Here is a 20,001-nt window from a genome sequence, read left to right on the forward strand (position 1 = left end):
ATCATCTTGATTTAATATCAAAAAAATAAAGCCTGACAAATTTCAATACATTCAGAATTTACAAAAAACAATTTCAGTGATTTCTGAACAAATACTGACACAGTGCGCAGCCTGAAAATAATTTTCGGAATGAAATGAAGTTGTGCCTCTTGTGCCCACATCCTGTTTTGAGCTGAGCAGCCATATATATATATATATATATAGAGAAAGAGAGTAGAGCTTTGGTTTTGATTTTCAGCACCTGAGCATGACTGAAGTGCTGTTTTAAATGTTTATGTGATGATGAAAAAATGTATTTTAGGCCACAAATGTCTCATTTTTAAATTCACTGTGTTACATAAATACAGGTACTGCAGTTGACACTGATATGATTAATGCTGATCACACTCTGATTATGGCATGTGAAAAAAACAAACATTTTTATTCAAGCTAGTAAAATGCATAATCTCATCTGTCATACTTCACAATCTTGTATGCATACAGTCTTTCAAACACTTGAAACACTTGAACATTTATGTTTTCATAATGCTTTTATAACACCACAAGCCAAACCTGAGCCAAACAGTGAGCCATGTTCATCTTAAAGGCTCAGGACCCTCTTGACCTTTGACATTGACAAATGCCAAGTTCCACAATGTCCGTCATCTATGTTCCCATAAACGCAACACTTATTATGAAGAGTTAACCCAACATTTGGAAGCACAGTGTCTGTTTCTTTTTCAACTTGTTCAGAGCATGAGAAACCTTGTTAACCCTTAGTATCACGTATACAAGGAGCTTGTGAATAGCATGTCACTGAAGGTTTGCTCCCATCTCTTCCTCTTCAACTGATCGCTGGAGTCCAGGAAGTAACTTGAAGATGTGCTTGCGAACACTGGCTCTCCTGCCTTTACGCGGCAGGGTACCAAACAAAGAGGAGATCTTTGTTTCCTCCCAGGAAGGCGAGAGGGAGCTGCTGCTGCCGGCCAAACTGGAGCTGCTGGAGCGGAAGAGGGACTGGTGATGATGGCTGGAGCTTGAGGAAATCCGGCTGGAGCCTGATGAAAACCGGCCGGAGCAGTCCTGTGAGGGAAAATCTCTGGGGAAGAAGCAGCCATCGTCAGAGGTGCTGGCTGCACTGCAGGGGCTGGGACACACATCCCCAAACACACTGGTCTGGTCACTGTCATCCGTCATCACGCTCCTGTAGCTACTGTCACTAGAAAAACGCCGGCCACAGCGGCCTGTGGGGGAGCTCGCTGAACAGTCCATTGACAAGTTGAGGCTGCTGTCGTTCAAGTTACCTGAAAACATAACAAAGTCCTCCTTAGTGAAAAAGAGGTTTGCAGCAGGAAGTTCGTCAGCAGCTTCTCTGTTAATCTCTCAGGGGAAACTCCTTCATGTGAATTATCTGAAGTTAACGCTTCAATTTGCATCATAAACTGTAGCTTTAGAAGGACGGCAATGGCTGCGAGAAAGGAAGTGCTGTGGTTTGACAGCTGAGCAAACCCTCTTACCTCGCATCAGGCGTTTTTCCTGTAATGTAAGTGTTTGCAGCTCTACCAGTTTCTCATGTAGTGATTGCTGTATGGGCAAAAAAGAAAGAAAGAGAAAACATGCTTTCACTTCCAGTAAAATGTTTTCAGTTTATACATACAGAATATTAAACTACAAATGCAATATCTCAGTATGAGGGCACAGATGTTCTGCGGTGTCGGTTTAGTTGTGAAATGTTTGAGTCTAGGCTGTTTTAAAGTGTAGCAGTAGGTCAACCTGTAATTAACTACAGTGTGACTGTTTTGCTCCTTCATTATTATCAGCTGGGTTTTAGTGGCATTCGTTTGTGGGCTGCTTAGCAGAACCACAGAGCTACAACATGTCAGCACAAACATGCACAGGGTCAAAGAGACGCACCTTGAGCACGTTCATCCTCTTCTCCAGCTCTATCTGCTTCACTACATTCCCACATACAGTCTCCATCCTGGAATCACATAACAACAACACTTGAATACACACACTTCCACCAGAAAAAGCTGCTGTGATACTGCTATGATTCTGCGCAGTGGATTTATGCTGTGTTGTGCTTTGTTGCACCACCATGACAGTCTAAGACGTTACTCACTTCAGACTGTTGGTTGATTCTCTTATCAAATCAAGTATGTGCTGATGAGATGATCCCTCAATGCTGGCTCCATTGATAGTGACGATAATATCTCCTATGAGAAAGGAGGATGGAAAAAAAAAAAAAGGAACTAATCAGTTACAAGAAGACAAACTGGTTTTGCATTGTACTTGTGCATCAGCATGAGTGTGGGTGTGGGTGGATCTGATGTAGCGTTTACGTGTGCAGCATGTGATATAGCTATAAATCTATGTACACCAAAGGTACAATAAGGTCTCACATATGTATGTGAAGCCTGTGTAGGGTCTGTTTAGAGGATGTGGGTGGTTCACCTGCGGTCAGGCCAGCACTCTCTGCAGCACTGTCCTCCTGCACCTTGCGCACAAATGTGCACATTTCCACTGCAGAGCTGTCCTTCAGCCGCAGGCCATAGGTCTGCAAGAGACACATTTGTCACAAAAGCCACTAAAACAACTCTTTTCCACAAAAAGAAAATCTTATTTAGCGTGGAGTTTGCACAGTAATTACAATAGGATTACATATTACAAAACATAACATTACATTACTTCATCTTAATGATTAGAAAATGTATCAATGTTTACCTGAATTTCAAATCCAAATGTTTCATTGTCTTGCTTTTCCAGCACAATGGAGGTTCTATGCAAAAGAGAAATTAAATAAAAAGAATGTAGATGCTTTAGGAGTTTCTTTTTTATGTATTTGATTCTTTCAATAATTAAAAAAAATATTGCAAAAACAAAAAATGCACCATATACTGTAGAATTTTACATGCAAAGGTGAAAACTTCTGCTGTGTGATGCATTGCAAATCAGATTTGATAGAATTACCTTTGTGGGTCAGAGTAATCAACCAGGGAGTTGGAGTGCGTTTGTTTGGGCTGCAAAAGGAGAAATGCAGAGTTCCTCTTAAAAAACGGTATAATGTATATATAATGCAAAGGTTTAAACCTTTAAAATCAGGAAGCTATGTGAGAACATGTTGATCCTATAGTGTTACATAACTCAAAAGGTTAAAATTGTTAAAAGGCTTTTGGCCAGTTGCAGGGAGCTATTGTATTTTTGTTGCACAGTTGGTGGTAAATCAGTGAAGTGCTTCTCATTATAAAACAATACTGTACAAGAACAGCTCCAATCACATTTTTTTGTGTCAGTATTTCATGATATTTGATTACATTGCAGAGACGTGTGTTTAGCTATTTGTTACACTTGATTTATTGTCTCACCTTGCGCACTCTGGGCAAAGAGCCTGTGCTCTGCCGGTGTCGATCATTGTTTCCCCTCAGTGAGCGCCGGTACCACAGGGAACATTTCTTCCTCAGTGTATTATCCAGAATGTAATTCTCTTGGCTGGCCTGCCGTTGAAGTCCATTGAAATTCATGGTGGACTGCATGGTAGAGTAGTCCTCAAAGCACCATCATGTCCTGCTGCAGCAGCTCTTCAGTGATTGTGTGACCCTGCCCTGCTGTGTTGCCAAAAGCAAAATGTGTCAAAGCGGAAATCCACATCATGTGATGGTTGTGGTGGACCTGCATTTGCAGATCACAGCCTCACACACCTACTTTCCTGTTCACCTCTTTTAACTCCTTTTTTTGCTGTTGTTCTTCCTCTTTCTGAAGAAGGGGTGGTCTGCTTTTCTGAAAAGCAAAGGGGAATGTTTAAGCTTTTTTTTTTTCACTTTATTCCCCTTCAAACAGCCCCTTTCCCTTTTTGCAGTCTTAGCAATTCGATTTATGGTCTGTCAGAAATCAGCAATGCATGAGAAACTGCCACCTCACGCCTCCACCGCCACCTGCTTCCAGCCTCTCTCGCTTTCAGTTTCTCAATGGGCTAAGCTTCGGTCTGAGCCCGAGCCCCGTGTTCTGCCAAGCATGAAGACTTGTCTTATGTGGACAGACAAAAGGCTGATTTAGCTTGGGGCCAGTGTCACACTCCCCAAACAGACAAGGTTGGTTCAAAAGGGAAATCACACACACACACAGGCCGGCATACTGGGAGACAATGGCCGATGGGTTAAAGAAAGCTGAACCTCAGTGCACATCTCCCTCTGCTGCTACCACACCCACGCCTTCAAAATCTGACCGTGCACAAAAGCTGCATTTCTTTGGTGAACAGAAAATGGAGAAAATGGTCATTTCACTTTGAGCCTCAGCACTGTATACAGTATATAATCCAGTTGAAATTCTCCCAGCAGATTGCCTCACAGCAATCCCCTCTGCCCCACTGACCCTCAGCAGGGCTTTTGGGTAACAGACCACGGGACTGTCTGGATCACAGATGTCCCATTTTACTGGGACATGGCAAATTCCCATCCATATTTTTTTTACCACAGATTTTTTAGTACAAAAATTCACTCGTTCTCTTTTCACAAACATTGAGCCTTTAATGAGCAGCCTTATGACAAATTTGCATGAGAGATTGTTTAAAGTTAAACTTTTAAGTCATTGAAGTAGTTAATTCGCTACAGCTAGTATCATTTTGTCACTTTTTTTGCAAATGGATCCTTTGTTCACTGTTATCACCATGGGGAAGTTTTTGAATGTGTCCCATAAACCTCCTGTAAGTGACACTGTATGAGGTCTCTGAGGTCTTTTCTGAGCTGACAGGCAGCACAGAAAAAAGTAATTTGCAGCACAATTTTAAGGCACTGACTCATTCGCAAAGTGCTGATGGCCTTGCTGTTACAGCTTTATTTCCTCAGTCGAAAAGATCCACATCAGAAACGATGCACAGAAGTAGAGCGGTACAACAGAAAGTGGAGATGACTCATGTCAGTTATGGTGAAGTATGATGGGGAAAATAATAACGGCCTGTTTCAGATAAGTTCTGAAAAAAACTCTATGCTACGTGTGCTGTGCTACGTGCAGTAATGTGCACAGCTCTGCAAATCAGTGGTTTCAAAATTACAATGGACAGTGATACATTTTATACCTAAAAAAAAAACCTTATATCAAGAAAAAAAAGACTTCACTCCATGAAAAATAGTTTATTGACCCATTGATATCAGTCATTTCTATTTAGAATAAATAGAGCAAGAGAAAAGATGCGCAGTGGCATGAAGTCTGAGCAGCAACACAAGACATTTTCACATAAATCAAAAATATGAATCTAAATAATTGGATGGTTTAAAAATCAAACGTAGGTCTTATTTTACGAAAGCATTATCACATTTGTTAACGTTTATTTCATATTTTTGTATATTTCATATACAATATATATAAAAAAGACACCAGTCAGAAATTGCACATGGTGATCACTCCTCTTTGGAATGACTGATAAGTCTTTTATATGCTTCGCTATCAGTTCTTCTGTGTGTCGCCTGCCTGATTCTTGGAGAAGCAGATATGACACAATAGACAAAATATAACCTTGGCTCAGCATAGGTCCAACATTAGATAAAAAGCTAATTTATACTACTGTACAAGTATTTTCAACGAACACAGGAAGAGCCAGGCGCTTTTAATACTGCATTTTTAAGATTTTCTATCAGAATACTGCAACATCCAAGGTCGAATGATTCCATGATTGAAGTCAACTAATCATTTCACAGAAAGAAAGACTTGCACATGAATGGATATTTGCAGGGAGAGCAACAGGCTACTGTACATAGCTTATTTTTAAGAGGCAACACAGCTGATGCTACGTGTCATATACAATCTCATCTCGACACCTTCATGACTGGAAAACACTTACATATGTCAACATTGATGCCAAGCAGGTACATGGAAGTATGTAACGTGCCAAAGCAACTAAAAACGTGAACATTAACAGAGGATGTAGAGCTGGACATGAAGCCATAACAGATGGGAAACATGGAAAGGTTTCTCCGTGGCACCGGTTTCACAAACACCACAATGAGTAATGAGATTCACATCTTTGAATCACTTCACATGATATGAGACACACACAGGCATGCCTGCACACATGTGGACATATACAAGCACACTCTGTGTACATATTTACCTGTCTGCACTTTCCCTAAGCCTGTTATGACAAGGCTTTCCACATCAGACAGTGGTATTAGCAATCATATGTGCAACTATCACCTAAATTATGCTCTCAAGGTGAAATGTGTTAAACACAAGAAAATGTACACAATTAACACAATATACTTCTACATCAGCCTTTTTGTCTGTTCAGTGTTTTGTCATTACCCTCTTGTTACATGGTTTTACTTTTAGCTTTATCAAGATGTAATCTTAGCTTGGTCTTTGCTTTTATCATAATTAGCTGGTGCAAACCTGCTGTAATGCAGCTGCAGGCTTGTAAGACGGAGTGTTTTCTAAAAGGAACCGTACACTATTGTTAGATTGTTAAAAAATACATTTGAGCCAATTTTAACAATACTGACATTCATTTCATTTATGAAATTAACAATTAGGTTTGAAAACCTAATTCGCTAATTGTCTGTCTGTGCATAAGTGTAGCTAAGATTTAATAATTTGAATGACAAGATTCCAGGGTGAATAAATATATCAGAAACACAAAACAAAACTTTTCACATTCATGAATGAGCTTTAGTTTGTAAACGAACTAGCATTCACCTGTCAGAGAGCAGCTCTTTTCAGCAACTGAAGCTTTTCAATGTGCAAAATGCATAGCAGGAGTTTAGAGCTGTACTTCTCTTTAAGTAAAGGACAAGACAAAAAAAAAGTCTATAACAGTATGAAGAGACAGCTTTGTAATTCTCACCACTTTTCAGTCTAAATATTTAAAGCTTGGCCTGAAGGTGGCGTTACAGGAGCATCATCGTTATCGTGATGATTTTAGGATTGCCCAAGACATAAACCGTATCAGTTTCAGCTGAACTTACAGGTCCATCCTCTGGGGACCATGAATGTCATCATACTTATCGATTCAGTGCCATCCGTGGAGTCACGGTGGTGACAAATGTCAGAAGTCAGAATTAATCACGCTAAAAACCCAACTGGATATATTTAGCTAAATCATGTCTTCCACTTGGTAAAGCAGAGCTGTACTCCTCTTAAGTGAATAGTAACCTTTCCACAGCACTTACAACAAACCATTTATCTGCAATAGTACTGCAATAACTGTAATAACTCTGTACATGTGTCGTTTTAAACAAGTCAGTACTTGTTAGGGTGACTAATTCAGTATCCTTTGTGATTGTCAGTTAGCACACTACCTATCCAGCAAGACTGTGCTACAAGATATGGCACAAAAACATCACAATGTGCAATTAAGCTTTGGGCACTTAAATGTTTGAGGTAGCAAAATAATCTGTACACAGATAATACATATTCTTATTTCATATGGCTCTTCCTTCAGCTGTTTGGTTCTAATTGTTTTATTGGGTGTCTATGCACAAAGCAGCCACAGACACCCCCTATAATACTTTGGCACCAGTAACAACCTGAATCTGCTCTCTGAGGGTGAACAGCAGGGTTATGTCCTGAAGAGGGCAGCCTCAGGCCGTTAGAGAGAACAGTTTCTCCCTATTTGCTTCCAACAACTCTCAGTCCATCGTGTTGCTCCCACGCCAGCCAGTGCTGATCTGCAGGGCAGCACATCGTACTAATCTTTGACGTCCTTGATGACAGACAGCTGAGACACAGTTTTCTTGACCCGCAGAGCGGTGAGTCGAGCAGCGGGGTTGGCGTACCAGCACTCTCTCATCAGTTTGCCCATCACACGAAGAGCCTGGTGTATCAACAAGGAGAGGGTGTTGTTCATAAAGAAGCCAAAATGACGCTTTATTTAGACAACAGGCTGAATTGTCTTCTTAACTTGAAAAACATACAGAGAGTTTCAGTTACATGTACGCTGAATCTCCCATTGAGGATTATCCAAAAGGTCTGATTTAACCTCCTTACCTGATTCTGCACAGATAATGTAGCTATAGTAGTTAAAGTTTTCAGATTAAAGTTTTATTTGGTGGTCAAAAATGAATAATGTGATGTGTCAGAATAACTGAAAAGGTCTCAGTCCCATTATTCCTCCTTTAGCTGCCAATAAGACATCTGAGGAAAAAAAAACGCCATCATGTCAGTGATTTCTAGTCAGTTACCAAAGGTGGTGAAGCTGAGCAAAAGTGTCAGGTATGTCATCCCTCCTGTGCTGGTAAAACTAAACTTTAAGGGAAATACTGGTTTTATACAACTTGGATCTTATTTTTATACTTTTGTCCAGCACTAATAAGATGTATGTACAGTTAAGAGAAAACGAAATACAAGCAGTACGAAATTCAACAGGTTTTAAATACGCTTACAGGTACATCAAAACCTGTAAAATTATTACCCAGACTTCCTGGTTCATGTTTGATCTACCTTTCTTAAGGGCTCAGTATGCATCAAAAGAAGCAGATTGAACAACGCATCACCTGAACACATCTAAAGGAAAAGACATTTATACCTGTTCCACATGGCCACACGAGAATTAATGAAGAGCAGCAAAAAAAACAGCATTCAAAGAGCAAAAGCTCAAAAGCTTGAGAGACTTTAAATCCTTCCTGTTTTCACCTTCACACACTCGGAAAATCACTGCATGAAAAGGCCATGATTGCCTAAGTGTGCCTCATGTTTGTTCATTCATGTCCTGAACACATGTACTACAAAGAGAAAATATGTGTTGTAATAAACCAGATTTATCCTCTAAGCATAGGTCATGTTAATTCTGTTTTTGTTTTGTATCTGTCTTTTACAGTTTAAAACACATAGTAGTGATGAATTAGTGTCGTGCTGTAAGTGATAACTGTCTTACATGATGGTACATCAGATAGATTCCTCTGTCTCACCTCACAGCTCTGCCACTGGTTGGGAATGTTGGGTCTGAGCTTCTGCTCACACACCACCTTCCTCATGTCCTCGATGGTCGGATCAGAAGGCACCAGGTCATAATAAGGCAGCTCGAAATCTTCATGAAATCCTGTGAAGATGACACAGATGGAGATTTTGTTTATCAAATTTTTCCTCACCGGCCTTAATGACGCACAGGACTTAAGATGTACAGCATAGTGAAAAACAAAAGGATATAAACAGCAATGACTCACTGATATTGGGACGGTTAAAGTTTCACTGATGACATGTTCATTAAATATCAATATATACTAATATATCAACGAACAAGTGGAAGTGTGTGTGTGTGTGTCATTTAAAGTACCCCTAACAGAGCATCTTCGGGTCAGTTCCCAGAACACCAGGCCGAGCGAGTAGATATCTGCTCGCTTGAATGACTCAAAGCTGTTCACATTGATTGTCTCGTCCATAATTTCTGGGGCCATGTACCTGCAGAGGACAAAGTAATGAAAGCCTAATGAAATGAAAACACAAGTATATTTTGCAATATTCCCATAGCTGATTTGTATGTGGGCCTGTTCTAAATTTTTGTCCCTTCATCACATGCTCTGAATTGAAAATGATAAATACAGGAAAAAAAAACAAGCTCAGTTCATCACTTTGAACGTGAAGAGATTTTAATAGTATGTTCCAGGGAACTTGGTGAATAAATGCATAATTTTAAAAACAAAACAGTACTCGTTGAGAATTCAATGGAGTCGCCAAAAATGTAGATTCTCTCCATACAGGGTTTAAGTTTGTTTTACAGAAATAAAAACAAACCAAAAGCCACAAAAACAATAATAACTCTCACTTAACTAGAACTCAAAAAATAGTTTTATGACTTTTGTCCAGCATTTTTCTCAACAGATATTCAACCACACTGATTATTTCATTATTGCACTGTGTCCACACCCAGCTAACATTACTGTGTTAACAAACTACATATTGTTTTAGGAAACACTAGTGGGACTGAATGTGCATGACACAGTGGACATCCACTGGGTTTTGATTATGGATTCTGCTTTTCTTGCAGAAAACAGTGCATAGGAAGCTGTCTCACTTCATGTTGTGAGCCAGTAAATAATATAGGCCGTAAAAAAGAGTCAATTCAGAGGTTGACTACTATGTAAATTCAGTAGGAAATCTAGCACATCTGATAAACGGGACCAGGAATGAAGTGACTTCACTTTCTGTTGCGTGTGAAATGTGTGTAAGTAAAGCCAACCTCTTGGTTCCCACTCTGTGGTTGGATGGTATGTCAATGCTGTTGGTGCTGGAGTCGTGTTTCACAGCCAAACCCAAATCTGCGATGACTGCTGTGCCGTTCTTCTTCACCAGGATATTTTTAGACTTTAGGTCTCTGTGTGCAATGGCAGGTTTCCCTGGAGCCAAGAAGGCCACAAATAAGGTTTTAGCCCCCAAAATATGTTTTATTATATTATTATATTATTTTATTATATTGATGAAACTAGGATTATTGGAGTAAAAAAAAAGACATCTGAACAAATGATGTACAGTATTAATATAATATGCCTCATAACATATTCTTATCAAATTATCACATTCCCCAACAAAACCTGCAATGTTAATAAAATAACACAGCAAAATGTCATAGACTAATTGTGTAATTACTGTAGTTGTGAAACAATTACCCCATCCACAGAAAAATGATCACCAATAAATGTAATGATCTTCTATGTAATTAATTACTGAATATAAAATACCATATATTTGCAATTATGAAATGTTACATGTTCTACATCATTCTAAATTGATTATGTTGGTAGTTTTGGACTGTTATTTTGAAAAAATATGAAATACAGCCTTACCCTGCGTGCCAATGATTTCCATGTGGAGATGTGCCAGGCCACTGGCTATGGACAAAGCCAGGACGATCATGCCTTCGACAGAGAGTGTGTACCTGTTCAGGTAGTCATACAGAGAGCCATGCTCATGGTACTCTGACACCAACCACAGCTGGGTCCACGAGCCATTATCTGCAGCACACAGCAAATCATACAGTCACACGTTTGCATGTTTATCGCATAAACTGTAAAGTGAACTTGAACTTTGGTGAGTGTGTCTGAATCTGGCACCTTTGTTGTCGGCAGCAATGAAGCCCAAGATGTTCTCATGCCTGAGCATGATTGTCTGATAAATCTCTGCTTCACGAAACCACGACCTCTCGTCCCTGGAGGAGAAGATCTTCACCGCTACATCCTCTCCTCGCCACTTTCCCCGCCACACCTCCCCAAATCGACCCTTTCCAATGGTCTCCTGCAGGACAATGGTACGAGCTATAGTCCTCTGGACCAGCAGTGGCAGACCTGCAAGATAAAAAAAAAAAAAAAGTATTCGCACCAACAGTCTGTGTCATCATGGCGAGCTGTTGAGCTGGCTGGTGGCTTTTCTCTTACCTGATCCAGAGCCTGAGGTGCTCATGTCATAGATCAGATCTTTGAGACATTTGTCTGGTGACATGAGCATCTGGTCATCCAGAGGCTCCTCTGGGTCCTGCTTGTGGGCTCTGCTGTAGACACAGCAGTGGCCCTGCACAACGAACACACCCAGCAGGATCCCCAAACACAACAGGCAGGAGGGCACCAGGATCACCACGGTGAGCTGCTCCCTGCTCCAGCCGGGTTCTTCCAAAGGCCTCTCTGATCACACACACACACACACACACACACACACACACACACACACACACACACAGATATATATGATCATTATTCCCCCGAAAATTGAATTCTTAAGACAAAGAATCAGTAGAAAGAGATGGAATTTGCAATTATGTTCATTATTGATCTCCCCATGATTGTTGCACCCTCTGGTGGTCATTGTTGAATATGGTGTTAGGTTTGTTGTGTACAACAAGGTAGAGACTAAAATCATCCTCAAGTGGACAGTGTATTATCAGTAGTGCAGAACTGCTGCTGAAACATGCTCATTAACTATATCTAAGAAAACCTTAAAATACATTTTTAAAAAGAGAAATACGGAGCAAATACTGAGGCAGTGCCAATGAACTTTTTTGCCAAAAAATCTGAATGTATTTTTGTCCTCACAACATGCGTCTTCATTAAAAAATAAGTGGCATACACTGATCAAAAACAGATGGAGTAAGAGACCTTGTGATGAATTGTGGGTTTGGCCAAACAATGTAACCTGGCATTTCAGTCTCTGACCTTCATTTTGTCTGTGGGTGGACAGAAGACCTGAATACAAACAAAAATAGCAGAGCAGGTGGGCGCTGTGATAATGTGAGATTTAAAGACATGCTGACACTGTAATAGCATTCTTTCCCTATCTAAAGGGTTCCTGGGGGGAGTTTTTCAGTATATAAATCGAAGGGTCTAAGGACAGAGGGTGTCGTACGCTCTACAGATTGTAAAGCTCCCTGAGGCAAAGTGTGATTCCTGATTTTGGGCTACATGAATCAAATTAGACTTAACTTAACATTGCAGCTTAGCACTTCAATTAAATGACAAATCCTGTGAAATACAAAGAATTTTGTACTAAAAATACCACTTGGTCTGGCCAACTTTGATTGCTCTTGTCTCATATTAACTTCAGGAATGATTGCAGGAACTAATAACTCTTGCAAACATGCACATGTACATGTGAGTATTATAATAATACAGAACTGAAAACCCCAAATATAATAAAGTGGTTCCATCGTGTTTCTTTAGCTTTTTCATCACCTCAAATCCCCAAAGCATGAAATGTCCTCACCAGAAGTGGCTGAAACATGCAACATCTGCAGATGGCCCAATGTGCAAAGCAACACAACGTGAACTAAACCACAGTTTCCAAAGACATCTTTAGCCTTTTACCTAAATACATATCCTGCCATGAGTCTCAGAAAACATGGTGCAAAACAAGACTCCTCTCCTCTGGCCCAGTGGCAGTGTTTTTTTTTTACTCCTAGGTGACTCTGCATGGGTCAAGGACGTAATCTCAGCATTTATTTCTTCTTTTAAACTATTTGCTTCACACACATCTTGTTCCACACGTCTAAAGTAGAGTAGTAGTGTAGAAATAGTAGAGTAGATATAGATAGTAGATAGTAGAACACAGAAGCTATCCCGGTCAAGGAGTCAAAGGACAATAAACTAAATTAACTAATTACTACTCACTACCTATAACTTCAACTTGTAACTGTAAATGCATTCTGCTTTATAGGACCCTATAGAGGTCCCAGCAAGGCCACTGATGATCATAAAGTCTTTATCCATACAAAGTAAATAACACGCTGGATGAACTTGCATGCTGGTTTTTAGCAGAGCAGTGGAACAGATTGATTTATGGTGTCCTCATTCACAGTCCACAGCATCAGAGCCTCGGGGTGCTGCCCTGACCCCTCTCATCAACAGTCTGCAGCACCTCACACTTTAAATCTCCCCTATCACAACGCCTTCTAACCTAAACTATTTCCGATGAATAAATCAATGGGAGTTTTTGCTTTCATTTGGATTCAAAAATTAAGCAGCGTACAGCTCTGATAAACCCACTGCGCACTACCTGCTCCTGCTCACTGGTGAACACAGTGGAGCTAAAGGAGAAATTAAATGTAATATGTAAATGTGACTAATGTAAATGTAAACTTCACAAGGCCATTATATGTCAGATGTGTGTGTTTTTCAGCTAGTTGTAAAGCTCAGCACCAACTGGCCCAAAAAAAGTGACTAATGAAGCTTTAACAAATCTGATTTATATTCTTTATAAATGATCCAAATTACATGGGCCTGTACGGTATTTAAATTCCCACGATCTTTAACTGGACATATTACAAAAAGACGTGAAAAAGTACAAGACATTTAACATTACTGTATGTACAATAGCAGTGCAGCACAGCAAAGCCACCATGAACTTCTGACCTCCCAGTGTTTTCAGTTGAACTGTATAGCCACAGGTGTAAGTAATCCCCCTCTGCTTTAAGGCCAGCCACCACCCAGCAGACCCATGAGAGGCTTTTAACTTGCAGCAGGACTACATGCCCGGCAAAGTATTTATTTATAAATCAGGGGAGGGAGGGGGAGGATCACAAACCGCCGTCCCATTGCTTCTGCCAGATTTGTTATGTCACAGGATCTAGTAGGATCAGCATCCACCTCGTCTAGCCAGGGCCAGAGTGAGTGGGAAAGCCCAAACTGATTAATAGTCGTGGTGCTGTCGAATGAATACTGTAATTACTGAGCGATGTGACATTAACAGAGGGGTGAATCTATCTCTCCTCGATTTCATACCTTTTTTTGTCTCTTTTTTCTTTCCCACCAGAAGCAAAATGTGCATCTTCATTGGTCTACATTAGAGGACATTCGTTTAAAAGTGAACTTAAAGACAACCACAAACAGATTTTGTCAGTTCAAAAGAATCATACTGGCTGTACCTGGGTGTAGGTACAGAGTCTCGTTGTTGCAGAAGTCAGTGAAGCAGCAGTTCCTCTTGGAGACGTTTCGGGAGCTGTAACAGAAGACCTGGCCCTTCATCTCAGAGGGCGACAGGCAGGACTTGACCGTCTCCTCCTTGCCGTCAATCAGCATCACAGAGTTCCAGCAGGCGCCGCCTGCGGTCGTCTCACAGGTGTGGTTGATGCACAGCTGGCACACACACTTCAGACCTGAAACACATCGCATTAGTCGAGAGGGTTAGATAACCGTTTTCTTCACAGACACTCCCTGGTTGTTAATTCATCGATTTGTGAAAAAAGGGGAAAGGACATTAGACTAACAGTCTGATTAATGGACTGTCATGGCAAGTGGTGTTTAACTCTTTAGAAGCAGGATGCATCTGTTACATAAGGAGGTCCATGCTCTTAAATGGCTAGAGATGGAGGAACCAGAGTAATGCCTCTTAGTTTAACACCCAGATAATCTTGTGTTCTACTTGGAGCTGCTGTCATGCTTTGTTTGATAAGACTGTGAGTGACTGATAAGCAAGCTTGCACTGCCATGCATGCTGGAAATAAACAAGAATATATCATACATTATCCAAATATGATATTTTTAATATATGCTGTGGCTAAAATGTATAACTGCGCTACCCACAACAAGCTAAATGAAGGTATATAGTATGAATCATCAATTAGATGTGTAAAGATAAACTTCACGACAGTAATTGTTTGATAATTGAAGCATTTCAAAAACTTTGACAATTGAATATTAAACAACAACATCTTTTTAGTTTCGTGCAATTTAGTTTGCTCACTGAACAATTAGCTCAGTTTTAATGGATGCTTGTTGGTTTATATAAACATGAATCTTGTGACAGATGTGTCAAATGTCATACGTCATCTCTTTACGCAGGTTTGTTCTCGTCTTTCACCTTCACATTACCAGCATCATGTATAAACAAACATGTGAAAACTGTTTTAGGTATTTTAACTTCTGAACAAGTAGATGTCTCTAATCAACACTTGGTTGACACGAAACCAGGAAGTCTGTATTCACTTCATCCTCGACAGCTGTTGATCATCGTAAACCTCCATGATTTCTTCTAATATGACTGCATTTCAAATCTCTTCTTTCTTTTTGCTCTCTGTACCACTGAATCTGAAGCCCATTTGATCTGTTTGCCCCAGGTCCCCATAAGTAGTAGCAGTTATGGAAGCAAACGTTGTTCATATTGCAGACATAAAGAAGATATTACATGTGACCATACAGTGGAATTATTAACTTAAAAAGAACAACAGGGATAAAATATACGGGAAAAACAACTGAGATATAACATTACAAATGAAAGTGCTTGTGATAGAAAAGCTTAAACTTAACTCATGATTAATGATCATCTGTATTGTTTTAAGGTTTTTAAGGAGGCAACTCAAAGGCAACAAAATCTAAGGTTTCAAACAGAAATATGAAAACAGACTAAATCCCACATTCATTCTGAACCCCTGCTGAAAAGGTAAACTCAGAGTTATTCATGTGGGGCGTGTGAGTTTGTTAAAAGTCTGGCGCTGGCATGTTTGACCTGTTGAGGTATATTAGCGAAGCAGTCCAAGCAAGTATACTGCACATGTATTGCAATACTCTTTCTAAGATGGAAGCCAGCATAAATACACTTTTCAGGATCATAGGACAGATGCACAAATGTAAGCGAACACATCAGGACTCTTTCTTGAGATGACGGTCAAAGTTCATGCTGTGAACAAAAGTGACTCCTACTTTAGTGACTGGGGTGTGAACTTCAATGTTTATAGTCCAATGGATTCAATCTACGATATCTTTTTATGTCAGAGTTTTGAATGAGATCTGAATATGTCTATTCCTTCAGAGTTGCTAAGCAACAGGCTGTTAGCTGTTGTCCTTGAAAGCGTTAAGAATTTGTTTTCTGCATTGTGGACACGGTTTTGTCGATGGAGCAGTCATCCCGGGCAAAATGTATCACGAAAAAGTTGAATCCAATCGGTGAATTTGAAGAAGCGTCTTGTTGTTTTAAATCAAACATTCAGCGTATTTCCACTCATCCTGGAGCGTCTGCACATGTTTCCTATCAGTCACCAAGAAGTACAGGTTGAGCTAGCTCTGCAGCTCCCCTCAGTCCTGGAGGAGATATGACTCATTTCCCTTGTAAACTAAATTGATATTGATTTACTCCTAAACCTAAAAGAACAACTAAATAAGTGTCACTAAGAGTCAGTTAGTACCAAATTCCTTCTAGGCGATTCTCAGTAAAGTAGGCATGAGTAGGGATGACTATTATTAACTCGTTTTAACAACCTATCAAAAGAAACTCTGATCTAAAGAAGCATAGTGGTGAGAGGCTTTTCAGCTAAATTCACTGTTATGAATAGTATCTAAAGAGCAATTATATTGATAGATAGCATAAAACACAATACTAGTACTTGGTGTGTCCTTTATGTATCAAATGCAGCATTGCAGCCCAGGGGAAACCACTGTCAGTAATTGATTAGGGTGACGTCTTCAAATTGCCTTTTTTGTCCGAAAAACAGCTAAAACTCAAAGATATTCAGTTGATTATCATACATGACGGTGAAAAAGTACAAATCCTCACACTGGAGAAGCTGAAACCAGACGATGAGAGGTGTTTCTTCAAGAAAAATGACTGAAATCAGTTTACATATCATATAGCTTCAGATAATTGTTTCAGCTCTGGCATGAATGTGGTCAAAACAAATTAGATTTTTATCTAAATATTAAACAAAACAGCTTTAATTTGTGGTATACAAACAAGTTTTGTTTTTGTTTTTTTAAAAAGCCTCCAGAAAAGACCATTCAGATCTCAGCACGATGTATGAATGAAGCAAAACCAAGAATCTACCAAGTTTTATGTTTTGCCCATTACAATGACACATGATGACATGATCCCACCATAATCTTACAGCACAAACTCTGGCTGGGAAATGGCTATAAATAAAGACAAAAGCTGACAATGTTCGACATATTTTTAGAGTTTGGTTTAAACTGCAGGTCTGACAAATAATTTGTCTACCAAGCTCTCTCTGATCCCATATTTAGGTGAGCTATTTTGGAGAACAACTTAAAGCACATGGGCTATGAACACCTACATGTGACCTACCATGGATAAACAGGTTGTTTGTGGGAGCTGGCTTTTAAGTTTCTATAGTAAATAACGTGTCCTTCGAGGTTAAATAAACTTCATTCACTGTGATATGACCCATAATTCTTGCAAACAGTGTTACAGCTGTCTGAAAACACAATATGGGTGATTTAAAAAGTCAGCTGAATTCATCATAAATCCCAGTTAGCCACTAATTTACACGGTAGGCAGTTTAATAACTCCCATGCCACCTTGGAACAATGTAATGAACAGCATGGATGCATTTGGTGAGAGCGTGAAACAAACTGAGTGTGTGGGATCCGTCAGCTACTGTACCTGCAGTCAGCTGGGCGACAGTCAGGAAGATCAACGCCGCTTGAAAGCTCTGCTTCCCGGGACAAGTCATCGCAAGAGCCGCATCTGCTCCGTCTGCGACGCACCGTTTGCACAGCTACTCTACAGAAAACACAACATCACACATTGCGGTGGAGTCCGTCGGCCACGCAGCCCGCACAAACGCCTCACAGTAAAACGCGGGGAGGAAACTGTACAACGCAATGAGAGGTTTGCTCCGCCTCTGTTGACTGGGATTAAGAGGATTAGCGCTGCAGACCTCTGATAAAGACATGTGAATGAGGGCCAGGGAGAAAGTGTGCTGCACATCCATTTAACTGCTGCAGGTCCAGAGAAACGCATGAAACACCTCCTCCCGTCTGCTGATTGAATGTGGAAAGCTCTCTCTCGTGTATGAATGCCCACTGTGGAGGGAAACCAGGTCAGATTGTTCACATTATATTGAACATGTTAATGATATCCAGAGTTCTGATGAGGACAATTACAACCACAAACTATATAATCTAACAAGCCATCCTGCGTGCATCATTAACAGATATTGTACAACAAGGAGCAAAACAGTCTGGACAAGAATATGAATATTAGTGATTGTTCTGTCTCCAACTCCATGTGTACATACTGGTGGGACAATAAATGGTCCATAGTAACGTGCACTGGTTTCCAAGGGACAGTGGCTATGGATGGATTAACCTGTTACAGGGCACTGGGGCAAAAGAAAAAAAAAACCATGCACCCTGTCCCCTTCAAGTTCCCATCACTTACAGCTCATATAGACTATACAGCACAGTCTCATGTGTTGTGAGAATACCTGCCTCAGACTCTCTGTGTTAATTAGCTTGTGGTAATTTACTAAACACAAATCTGTTTAGGAACGTGCACCATGTCAGCCAATTATAAACTAAACTAATGAAGGTCATAAATCCATATTTTGACACAGGGCCGCCCTGCCAGAGAGCAATCTAGTGGCCCACAAGATTAGGTATTAATGCAGAACCCCTTCCTCCCCCACCTTTAGTTGATACTGTACTTTAGAGGTGTAAATTCCCTTACAGATTTGCAGACCAGTTCACATGTTTGCAGCCCCCAGGGGTCCAGCCAGCTCTGCCCGGTAGGTAATCCAGCCTATCTTGCACCTCTGTGGCCACCGCAATCCCTCACCTTGTGTGTAAGTAGAACTCATGTCAGCAAAACGGGAGAAACCAGCCTGAACAGATACCACTGCTAACATCCCGCCCAACCAAGCATCGAGCAAACACTTTCAGGAGTCTGCTGTACATTAAGCTCAGTGCAAAGTTCCAGCTCAACTCACCCACATACAATAAGTTATTAACTGCGAGACATGTGGGGCCGAGTTGTGTTTCTGTTGCTCAGGCTCCATAGCAACAACAGCGTAGAGTGTAAAAGTGAAGCGGGCGTAATTCCAAAGTCCACATGTGCAAAAACAGAAGCACAAAATGTAATTTTCTATGTATTCTTAGCAAAGTCTAAGCCGTCTGCATGTTCTGTATAAACAGCATCTGATAGAACAGAATCCTGGAACCTCGACTCTATTGTGGGTTCTGCAGAAAATACTGGTACTGTAACCTCTGCTCTTACTGTATTACAATGTTTAAATAAACAGGTAGCCATGTAACTAAACTTATGGTAGGTGATTAAGGCATTATCAATAGATGGATATCAGTAAAAGCTGAACACAGATACAATAATGAGAGGAAAGTGTGAATTGTCAATTGAACCAGTTAAAAATGATCAGTATCAATCAATGCTGATTTCACTGTTGATTCTAAATGTGTAATTCGCCATGAGTCCATGTGTCAGCATACTGTATCATCCCTTCAGAATGCAGAATTCCTTATTCTTATTAATTATTATTCATAATAATAATTAATAATAGACAGATAATAGATTGATTATAGCCCTTCCGGAGGGAGTGCACTGGTTACCACTTCTCCCGCTACGTTAAGTAGTACATGGCATGTATACAATTTTCAAACTGCTGGTTCAGTATCGATCAAATGACACTGAATACAAAGACTACCTAGTCTATGTAGAAAGTCTGACAGCTGTTGATAAATGAAAGCGGGGCGTCTCAGCACTGTCAGACATCCACGTTGTGTTTCTATCATCTGGCCCATGACTCCTCTGGCATATTAATCAGTCTGAGAACCGTCAGGAGCCCAGTGTCTGTTTGACATCTACCAAAATATC

At 40.3% G+C, this 20,001-nt stretch overlaps 2 protein-coding genes across 2 annotated transcripts; both read right to left on the bottom strand.

The window, feature by feature from the left end:
• On the bottom strand, positions 1 to 3,551 carry cytip (cytohesin 1 interacting protein). Its single transcript, XM_070838053.1, has 8 exons — positions 3,345 to 3,551; positions 2,950 to 2,999; positions 2,704 to 2,758; positions 2,434 to 2,536; positions 2,102 to 2,195; positions 1,894 to 1,960; positions 1,497 to 1,563; positions 1 to 1,283 (listed from the first exon to the last, which is right to left on the bottom strand). The coding sequence occupies exons 1-8, from the start codon at positions 3,510 to 3,512 to the stop codon at positions 793 to 795; spliced, it is 1,095 nt and encodes a 364-aa protein (XP_070694154.1). The 5' UTR covers positions 3,513 to 3,551; the 3' UTR covers positions 1 to 792.
• A 3,434-nt stretch (positions 3,552 to 6,985) lies between these two features.
• LOC139208757 (activin receptor type-1C) lies at positions 6,986 to 17,845 on the bottom strand. The gene is made up of 9 exons (XM_070838495.1): positions 17,776 to 17,845; positions 14,309 to 14,539; positions 11,334 to 11,576; positions 11,013 to 11,243; positions 10,746 to 10,913; positions 10,142 to 10,298; positions 9,239 to 9,363; positions 8,874 to 9,004; positions 6,986 to 7,780 (listed from the first exon to the last, which is right to left on the bottom strand). The coding sequence occupies exons 1-9, from the start codon at positions 17,843 to 17,845 to the stop codon at positions 7,655 to 7,657; spliced, it is 1,482 nt and encodes a 493-aa protein (XP_070694596.1). The 3' UTR covers positions 6,986 to 7,654.
• Between the last annotated feature and the right edge of the window lie 2,156 nt (positions 17,846 to 20,001).

The sequence above is a fragment of the Pempheris klunzingeri genome, chromosome 10, assembly GCF_042242105.1.
Source record: "Pempheris klunzingeri isolate RE-2024b chromosome 10, fPemKlu1.hap1, whole genome shotgun sequence".
Lineage (NCBI taxonomy): Eukaryota > Metazoa > Chordata > Actinopteri > Acropomatiformes > Pempheridae > Pempheris > Pempheris klunzingeri.

Bases quoted from the DNA above. Each gene is read 5' to 3' on its own strand.
- cytip (XM_070838053.1), bottom strand. From the start codon at position 3,512: ATGCAGTCCACCATGAATTTCAATGGACTTCAACGGCAGGCCAGCCAA. The intron at 3,000-3,344 runs GTGAGACAATAA...CTCCTTTTGCAG, and splicing joins CTTTGCCCAGAGTGCGCAAG to CCCAAACAAACGCACTCCAA. The intron at 2,759-2,949 runs GTAATTCTATCA...TCTTTTGCATAG, and splicing joins GATTACTCTGACCCACAAAG to AACCTCCATTGTGCTGGAAA.
- LOC139208757 (XM_070838495.1), bottom strand. From the start codon at position 17,845: ATGACTTGTCCCGGGAAGCAGAGCTTTCAAGCGGCGTTGATCTTCCTG. The intron at 10,299-10,745 runs GTAAGGCTGTAT...TCTTGGCTCCAG, and splicing joins GGAAATCATTGGCACGCAGG to GGAAACCTGCCATTGCACAC. The intron at 9,005-9,238 runs GTACTTTAAATG...TCATCTTCACAG, and splicing joins CCGAAGATGCTCTGTTAGGG to GATTTCATGAAGATTTCGAG.